Source organism: Antennarius striatus, chromosome 2 (genome assembly GCF_040054535.1).
Source record: "Antennarius striatus isolate MH-2024 chromosome 2, ASM4005453v1, whole genome shotgun sequence".
Taxonomy (NCBI): Eukaryota; Metazoa; Chordata; class Actinopteri; order Lophiiformes; family Antennariidae; genus Antennarius; species Antennarius striatus.
This window is the reverse complement of record NC_090777.1, coordinates 19,700,528-19,710,524: the sequence shown is the minus strand read 5'-3', so window position 1 is coordinate 19,710,524 and position 9,997 is coordinate 19,700,528. Positions and strand designations below refer to the sequence as shown.

Sequence of the window (9,997 nt, the reverse complement as noted above, 5' to 3'; positions counted from 1 at the left end):
AGCTTTATAGATGACTGCTCCTAATTCTGGCTGCAGCCCCCTCCCACTGACCACTCACACATCACTCTTCTAAATATACATCAGGCCCAGCTCACCTCCTGCAAGAGACAGTTCATGACAAGGAAATACTAGAAACACGTAATTAGTTCCAATTAAAACTTTTGAACTCTTTTTTTTTTTAAATGGTAATTTTGTTGTTTTTTAACTTGCACACTTTAAATCAGCCTTGAGATGAACAGTCATGAACAAGTCATAAGTTCCTGGGAAATAGAGAGCTGAACTTGTCATTTAATACACTAGTCCATCAAGTATTGAAAAATCTGACAAGTAAATGTGACATCACATTTTGTGTTTTTCAGCTTTGTTTTTGTGCTAGACATTTAATAATCTACATGTAAATGAAACAGTTGCCTGACCTCCACTTGTGGCCAAGAGGTGTTCTGGAGAATACAAGACATTATATCACCATGATGATAAAATAAGACACGTTCTGAGTTTACATAAGACTCCAGGAAAAAAGGCAGCCTGAAGTTTTATAGACAAAATTTGCTATGAGCAGAAAAAAGGAAACTTGATTAAATTAGACCTAATGAAATATTCCAGAAAAGTACAACAGTAAATAGGTTTGAGATAATCATAAGACAAATGTTGAGATAAATCACATGAGGGGTGTGGTAAAATATATTTGAATTACTTTATAAAATATTTCATATCTTCCTCTCTGAATTACATGAATTCTTTTTGAAATTGCTAGCATTTAATTTTATATCCAGTAACTGAGTTTTATCCCATTAAACACAAAATGACAAAATGTGTAAGGATGAAGTCCATAAATTCTCCTCATATTGTCTCACAAACAGCATATTCTTTGTTCACTATACCAGCATTTACATATAACTTAATGTCATTTAGGATTTAGATGTGTACATAAATCTTACTTCATAAGTTCTCAGTCTAAGGTGGTCAACTTGTCAATGGCGTGTATCCTAAACTATATGTTTCTAAAGTGAGCATGACTGTGGGTGTAAAATCATGGTCTTCAGGAGGTAAAAGAAAAATCACACAGAGCAAAACTGAAATATACTAATTTATTATTAACACTGTACACTAAGAACATCACTCAGTCTAGACAAAAATAGTTGGAGTGTTAAAAAAATAAAGAAAAAAACAATGGTTTAAACAATCCTACATAACAATGATCAAGATCCAAGTCTTCAATGGCCTTTTAAAACACTTGGTTAGTTCTTCACTCATATTACATTTTTGTAGCAGACGCATAAATGAAAAAATATATTGGTGATTAAAGATCTCAATTATACTTTCTTGATTTTTAGTTGGTCATTATCTGCTAACCCCTACTCTTAGCAAACAGCTTTTTTGGCCACTTCACAGTAAAAACATTTTCTTCAAAAGTAACAGGAACTCTAGCTACTGAGTATTGTCAGTGTTTCCAATGGTAGCCTGCTTCAAACACACAAACACACACTCACAGAGCTGGACTGAAGCTGATTTTTCCTCCTGGCACACGGTGCATTTACACACATTCACTTTAGATAGGAGGGATTACACTTTTACCACATAACTGAAAACGTCTTCCAAAAAATTATCATTTAAAAAAGATTCCAAATTGGAATTGTTTTTGTGGGACTCAAAACATCTGGATTATGTCAATAATGAACTGGATGAAGTAACTTTATTGTCATTTTTTGTAGTGTTAAAAGTCCCCATCTTCCCCAGTTGTATGGTAGATGGAGCAGAGATGATCAACTTCGGATCTTTACGATGGGGCAGCTCATGTACTTCTAGTGAAATCATCTCTCTTGCAGGGGAGAGCTTGGTGGAGAAGATTCAGATGGAAGATCAGGGACAACTGGAACAAACCTCTGGAAAACAAAGAGTGAGATTAATGTGTAAAATTTACATACAAAATATAGATAGAACATGCGCACACATCTTAATGCTTCCAACATCTGTGCACAGAGATAAGGAACCCACAAAGACACTCCCAAGCACTTTCTTTGCCAGTAATCACATTCCAACAACAAAAACTCCAACAAACTCATTTGAAGTCCAGGAAGCTGACATTCCATTGGATTTCATTGATTTGCAATCAAGGGTTGGATGTCAGTGTCAAGCATGAACCTGAAGTATGTTAGTATGCTGTTTTATATATTATTGTTTTTATATTTCAGGTGATAAACATATTTGCTGTCTTTGGTTAGAAGATGCCATTATTGCTACTCTCATGTGTCTACAGTAAATATGTTGCTGGATCCATCAGTCCTATGTAGACTAGAAATAGTGGAGAAGCTAAAACTACTGAATTGATTTCCATTAAATCTGGTGGGAGGATGGGTCACGGACCAGACCCTGCTAAATGTTAGTAATAAGGGAGTGAGTGGAGGATTTTTATTCACTTTCTGTAACCCTGCAAGGGTTTAGACACCTTTCATCAGCTATTTTGGAAGTAATCTAATTTCTTTTTTGTTTGTCCATTCATAGTTACAGCAGTGGACTCACGGTGGTCTCTTCAAAGTGCAGAGCGGAGGCGACTGGGTTTCCGCAGCGGGGTCGAGGGGGGAGAAACCCATGAGCTGCTGAAACAGTCATGGAGGTGTAGGAGGCAACCTCCTCATCCATACGCAACTCCTCCAAAGGAGGAAAACGCTTACGCAGCATCATCACTGCAGAGCTCAGACCACAAGACTTCTGAGCAGTGGAGTCTGTAACAGGAAAAAAGTTCAACTTTATTTGTATGGCACATAGAATTTTACATATACAGGAAATGTCATCACAAATAAGTAGATCAGAAGGAAAGGTAGCTCTTCCAATCAGTAGGAAGAGCAGGTTCACTGTTATTACAGACATCCCCACCAGGCTTCGATTTAATTCTAGGAACAGCTGGAAGCCCCTACCTGAAGACCCCATGGGCCTGATCAGGTTATAATCAATGAGAAAGTCATACATGTATTAAGGAGTTAAACTACAACATGCTTTAAAACCACTGACAGCATTTTGAAGGTGAAGAAGTCTGTGTTGTACAAAGGGCCAGTGAAGTGATGTTGTACGGTGTTAATGGCATGCGTAACCCCAAATGATTCATTACTATAGAAACGTTTTACCTCTGTGCAGACTCGGAACAGGAGGGTTGATCTGACAGGTTAGTTCTGACATCTCTGACGTCTCCTTGTGTGTTGACGGCACCTTTCTCTGCTCTGATGAACATTGCTGCTTGTCATCGGAACAGTTCTCCTGCTGCTCAAAACGTGGGCCTCTTAATAGTTTTTTACCAGTTGAGAAAAAAATTACAGATTCTCTTTCTGGTGCCTGGATGAATGGTTGTAGCCTCACAGGCATCTGCTTCTTTTCGTTGTTGCTGTCAGTACTTGTCTCTACCTCTTCTTCACTTGGGGAGTGAATCTAGAGGATGGAAGGATGAAACAAACACCAAAACAGACCGAAAATATTGGTTTTATTTACTGTGGATCTCTGTATGGATATGAAATTTAAACTACGTACATTTATTACCAATGCGGACTGAGCTGGCTGCTGCTCTCCTTGTGTCTCAAGATCTTTTTCTGTCACTTCCTTGCACTGATCGTCCTCTTGATCATCAAATAATCTCTGGACAACCTCCTGCAAACAAGAAGTGAAAGTCTTATCAAGTGTCATATGGACCACAGTATGTTTGTTTTCGGATACAAACATGTTAAAATACTAATTGCTCTTTAGTTGACTGCAGATATTCCATAATAGAAGATCTCTTTTGCATCATTTTTTAAAATCAGAATTTCAAATTTATACTGAAATGCAGACTTGACAAGAAATTAATGTTAACGCCCGACAAAAACATAAAAGTAATTATAATTTTGGTTTTTGAAACCAATTTTAGTTCCTTAACTCTCTCCCACTGACAGTGGGAACAACGAGGAAGATTATTTAAGTAAAAGAAACATCAAGCTTTTAAGATGTTGCTATATTCACGATCCTTTAGGTGAAGAGGTTGGTGTATAATTTTCGGCACTCACTTCCTGACATTGATGAAGGCTTCCTTTGCAGCTCTGGAGCCCAGGGGTGCCCACGTACGGTAACGGCTGTGTTGACAAATGCCATTTCTGCAAAAAACATAATCACAGGTTAAAAGAGAGTGGAAGTGGAAGGACGACAGAACAAAACAAATTGAACTTACAGTATGTGTATACTAACCATAGCAGACATGGGCTGACGCCTGGTGGAGCGGACTCTTTGTGGAGTCCATTTCAGCAACGGAGTCTCTTTAAGTTCTCCTGCAGAAAACAAACCAGATGCATCATTAAAGATAAAAGGATAAATAAAACGTTATGGATGAATTATGTTTTATAACAAAACAAGAACAATGATTTTACACATTACCTATTGGTCCTCCAGTCACCTCAGCAAGATTCTTTCTGACTGGCACTCTTTGAGCCTGAGGCAGGAAGGGAAATGGTGATGTAAGGGAAATGAAACCAAAAGAAAAAAGGCAACGTGGCATTTTAAAAAAAATTAAATGTATACACACTGTGTAGATGGATGTGCTTCTGCCTGGAGGACAAGCAGAGCTCTTAGGTGTGACACTTAAAAGCCCTCCATCTTTCAGGCCCTCGTTCTGCAGAATGCTTTGTATTGTAGTCGAGTCAGGAGAGAACTGCACAAACCTCACTGGTCCTGTGGACCAAACAGAAAGACAAAAAGACTCAACTTCCATTCACAAGCAAATTTCTTTACATTTGTTATCTACCTTTTACATATTGTTACATCTCTTGTCATCTCATCATCTCCTGAGATGATTTGGTCCTGTTTTGACTCACAATCTACAATGCATGATTTCCTATTGTGTATAAACAGAAATATCATCATCACCTTTAGAGTTTCAGCTGAGCAACACATGTGCTGTGCTACTAAGTTTTCCCAAAATGGCCATAGTAGTGGTTTTTACTGGAAAAATCTGCTAAAAATAAATATGTCAACTGAACAACAAGTAACCTGCCAGCAATCAGAAGTGAATCTAGGAAATCACACCCAGTCAAGAAATAGTTTGACAAACAACCAATAGGAGCTCCAGTAGCTGTTTCCACATCTGAACTCTAAAGCAATGCAAGAATTCAAAAATATTTGCCAAAATGTTGACCTAGTCCTTTGATCAAAAACTAGCAGGCAGTATCAACATGAGCGTCCAGGAATATCACTTCACAAGAAGAAGCCTGCCACTGGGCGACTATTTGACTTGGCTTTCTCCTGTCCATTCACCATTTATTTTTCAAGAGCCAGTTATATCTTGGGCTTCAGCAAAAAGTGTGAGTTTTTTCTCCCTTTTTCAGAATGATAATGGCTTCAGCCACATCAGTCCACAGAGTTTCCACATTATTGAAACAAAATGTGGAAGTCTGGCAGTTTAAGAATAACATCATTCATTTTAATGTGGGTTCGGTAACAATTTTAATTCTACTGTGAGTATTCAGGTATTTGTTATGGTTCCTACCTGTAGCGAGTACAGCTTTTTGATGACTCTTCATGACAGAAACTCTTTGGGGCTGCAAACATAAGAATCACCAGCAAATACACACATAAATGTTAAGCACGTTCTCAAGATTCCTAACATTCATGGTCAATGTATTTGAACACAGGTAAGCATTTAAAACCAGTAACTATAACGAATAAGAGGAAGCCAGAAGAGATTGTAATAGAAAGCAAAAACAACAATTCCAAAACCACCTCACCAGATAGTTATAGGCATTGGATTGTGGGGTTGCAGGTTCCAGGACTGTAGCACCTACTCCCTCATTTCGGAGGATACTGAGCAAAGCTGCATGGTCAAGCTTGAAGGTTTCCCCTTTGTCTGAAATGCTACTGACTGCTATTCCCATGGAAACATTAGTGAGAAATAAATTAACAAATTGAATAGTGAAGACATGTATTTCCTTGTTAATTTAATTGCAATAGAATGATATTCAGCACCACAAACTACAACCTTAGAAATAACCACTTCCAAGTTGGGATATTGTGTGATATAAAAAGTTTACAAATTGCTGAAACGCCATGTAACAGAAAATAACACAGACATCTTAAATGTTCAGACAGGAAAAATCAATTGCTTTGAAAAGAGTATCATCTTTTGAATGTGATGCAGCAACACATTTGAGAAAAGTCAGTGTAGGATCGTGTTTACATTTGTGTTGCATCACCAACTGATGTCTTTTTCTAGTACTGTATAATGCTTTCCCATTCTTGCCCAATGTAGGATTTAAACTGCTCAAGAGTTTTAAGTCTCCTCCTTATATTTCAAGTTTCATAGTGTCTCAATCATTTTCAATAGGAGACAAATAGCGACTAAAGGCAGACCAGTCTAATGTCAGGACTCTTCCTAATGAGCCGTGCTGTTATTATATGTTCGAATATGGTTGATGCACAGATGCTGGATTTTGAACTGTGAACAGATAACGAGCTGGGTGGTTCCTCTATATTCAAGAGCACATGTGTCAAACTAAAAAGCCCAGGGGCCAAATGTAGCCCTCCACATCATTTTATGTGGCCCGTGAGAGCATAAAAAGTCAGTGTGTCTAAATATATACATATTTTTTCCGTGCAACTGTAATGTTTGTGACTTAGATTACGATGAGTTACATTTACTTACATTTAGAAGTTACATCTGGCCCTTTGAGGAGAGCCGTTATGTTGATGTGGCCCTCAGTGAGAATGAGTTTGACAAGTCGGGATATTGTGTAAAATAAAAAGTTTACAAATTATCTACATTACTGTAGTAGAGGATGCAGCTTCCATGATTTCCGAAAATTAGTTTCAAACTTTTTTTTGTAAGAACATATATAAGGTTTGGCCTTTAACAAGCAGCAAAGCATAAATATATTCTAAGTTTGTAAAAATTACTTTACAACTGCACTTATTTCATAAAATTATTAACATGGTTTAAACAAGTTTAACGGTCCCGTGGGCCGTAGTTTGCCTATGTCTGTTCTTTTGTTGACATTATCCCAACCACTTTGCTAACATTAATTTCAAAATGGTCATGTAATTTTTTTTGGAATTTTCAAACACGGTCGTACGGAAATCTACAAACTATGTTAAGAGCCCATAAACTGATTAGAACTTGAATGACGGTAGGATTTATTGTAGGCTAGTTATTTTGTATTACGTCAGTTTTAGCCAGGTGTAATTAATAATGTGGAAACTTAGTGCATTTAAACCTAAAAGGAAATCATCTAAAAGTATCATCTTAAAAATTGTGCAAAACAGAAAATATTTTAAATTCACATAACACATCACTTACCAGTTGCACTTTTGGATAAATTGCCCTGCACAGTCGGCAGTGTGTTTTGGTTAGCATGGGATGTCTTAGTTGGATCTTTGAGACTGAGCAGGTTCATGTTATCCAAACAGGCCTCTGTATTGAAAACATTCTGTGCAGAAGTAGTAGTGTTCTGACTCAAAGCATTATTTGGAATGGAGGAGAGAGGATGGGACAAAGTGTTAAATGTACTGGAGGGTCCAGAATGTCCTGGCAGCTGTGATCTATTGTCTGTTGCTTTTCCATCAGACATCTTTGCACCTTTGTTTGAGCTGACACTGCTGCCTAAAGTAGCTGGACATTTAGTAGGCTTAACATCAGTGTTTGAGGTTTTTAGACGAGCGTTGTTAACAGACTGGACAACTTTAGCGACAGTCCTGGGCTGTAAAACTGCTCTGCGCTGGAGATTTTCATTGGCAATTCTTGAGCTCCTGGACTGTGACAGGTTGAATGGAATGGGACGGGTACATGGTTTTTTCTTCTTAGCTTTCCCCTGTAGGTAAAAATGATATGGTATTGAGGGAAAAAAAACCCATCTGATTAAATAAAAACATTTAAATCTCAATGATATGAAGAAGGCACTTACAGCTAGAGGTTTCTCCTCCCACCTACAATGAGACTGACTGAAGTCAGAGGGCATCTGAGGACAACGGGACTTTGCGAGCACTGGAAGCCTACTTATACCCGGTGTCACAGGTGCCTTTCTAGCAATTTCTGAGTTTCCCGGATCCTTGTTCTCGCTATGCTGTTTAAAAGGTTGACTTACAGAGAGGGTTGTGAAAGACTTTGGATGTGATGGAATTTTGTTGTGTTCATTCTTCATTCTGCATAGAAAAAAACATGAACGTAACATAAACATAAACACAGCAAAACCTAAAATAAATGTATGCATTTTTTGATTCTGTTGCCTATCAGGAATTTTCATTTCTACAAAACATTTTTAGTGAGTTGTTTTGAAAGACACCAGTAAGCCACAGTTCTGTCATTATAAATGTCTGAACATAAGTAAATGTTGATGGACAACTTTGATATTAAGCAGGAACTATTGGGTCATAAAAATAAGTGAAGAAAATTGCAAAGACGACAGGACATGACATGTAAACTTTTCATAATTGACGCTTTTGTTAATTGGCTCAATAAGCATTTCAAGAAGGAGAAAATTAAATTGAAAATGGGTTTAAAACGTTAGAAATAGGCTTACCTCTGAAATCCACACTGGGTTTTGTTCTGACTTTGTTGACGAAGGATAGGAGAGGAGTCCATGATGAGAGTTGTGACGAACAACTATTGACGTAGAAAATTTGAAGCAAATTAAATATACACATACAAACAGTATTAAACACTATGGATCCTGACAACAAACTGCGTGCAAAGCTAGATTAAATACATCCACGGAACAAAATAAGTCAACAGAAGTTAACTTCAATTCTCATTCCGACTGGTCAAAAGAAGTCGAACGTTACGACTTATCTTGTTAGCGAATGTTACGTCAAGTAGTTTACGAAAAACGGTACAGTACATACTTTCTGACAGGAAATATATTCAGCTTGTGTGGCTACTTAAATTTTTGTAATGCAAATAATCTATTTCTTTTACTTGGTTTCCAGGTCTTTTGTGCAGATTTAAAGATCCCGGTGAAGTCCTATCACGCAGCAGTGAACTGTCAATTTCCGGGACTCTAAGAAGTTTGTAAAAAGCGCGCTTCTCTATTGGCCAGGAAAAGAAGCCGTATCATCCAATGGCTATCCGTCTTTTTGGACAAGACGTTCATGGACCAATGAGAAATGATCTTTCGTAAACAGCTCCATGGTAACGAATCGGAATTTTTGGGGCTAACAGTAGCGCCCTGATTTTCATATTCAGTAGTCATTGAAAGAATGTAACTATAATTCACAAACAAGATTTGATTTAATTTGATTCACTGTCGACAAATGTGAAATATTTTTCATATTATATTACACAGTGGATAAGGTTATAAATCAATGTCATGTAAAAAAGAGATAAAAGCAGTAATGTAGCAAGAAATAGCTGAGAAATAAAACAAGAATAAATAAAATAAAAATAACATACTTTCTCTATATTAAAAATGATGACTATCTAGTCTTGGTTTTTTTGCTGAGAGCTTGAAATGATTAAACTAGTCTGAGTACTTAATAGTTGAGTTCGTTATTACTTTTTATATAATGATGACATATTATAATGTAATACATTTATTGCAATTTGAGTTATTGAGTTATTGATAATTTAGACTGGACATTCCCAGTACAAACAAGGCAGTCACAGACTTTAGATCAGTAGGTCAGAATTAAAATTTTTATCCTGACCTACTTGCATATGTCAAAGACTAAAGCTAGTGCTCTGACCTACTGTCATTGATCAAAGCACTAGCTTTGATCTATGATCTTACTCACACTGGCCTTCTCCCTCGTCTTTCTATCTTCCTTAGTGTACAAAAGTTGAAATTTGACCATGACCTATTTTTCTCAAGGTCAAGGTCATTGTCTTACTTTCATCCCCTCTGCCGCCCGAGTAATGTGCTTTTTGTTTCATCTTTCTACCTGAAACGGTTGATATTTGGTGGTCATACGAACGGACAGACGAACGTACACACAAACACTGACAATTACAATACTGTACATAACCGCTTTGAAGCTGGGTGAAATAATACTAGGCACT

General features: G+C 37.2%; 1 protein-coding gene across 1 annotated transcript; it reads right to left on the bottom strand.

Annotated features, from left to right (window-relative positions):
• Positions 1-1,104: 1,104 nt before the first annotated feature.
• Positions 1,105-8,976, bottom strand: troap (trophinin associated protein). The gene is made up of 14 exons (XM_068307088.1): positions 8,918-8,976; positions 8,523-8,605; positions 7,908-8,145; positions 7,304-7,814; positions 5,739-5,875; positions 5,501-5,552; positions 4,541-4,686; positions 4,393-4,447; positions 4,207-4,286; positions 4,029-4,115; positions 3,529-3,636; positions 3,123-3,420; positions 2,521-2,723; positions 1,105-1,883 (listed from the first exon to the last, which is right to left on the bottom strand). The coding sequence occupies exons 2-14, from the start codon at positions 8,582-8,584 to the stop codon at positions 1,812-1,814; spliced, it is 2,049 nt and encodes a 682-aa protein (XP_068163189.1). The 5' UTR covers positions 8,585-8,605; positions 8,918-8,976; the 3' UTR covers positions 1,105-1,811.
• Between the last annotated feature and the right edge of the window lie 1,021 nt (positions 8,977-9,997).

What these genes read in the sequence shown, in the direction of transcription:
- troap (XM_068307088.1), bottom strand. Translation starts at nt 8,584, where the DNA reads ATGGACTCCTCTCCTATCCTTCGTCAACAAAGTCAGAACAAAACCCAG. An exon ending in ACCCAGTGTGGATTTCAGAG is followed by an intron (nt 8,146 to 8,522) that starts GTAAGCCTATTT and finishes TTTTCTATGCAG; the next exon opens with AATGAAGAATGAACACAACA. An exon ending in GGTGACTGGAGGACCAATAG is followed by an intron (nt 4,287 to 4,392) that starts GTAATGTGTAAA and finishes TGTTTTCTGCAG; the next exon opens with GAGAACTTAAAGAGACTCCG.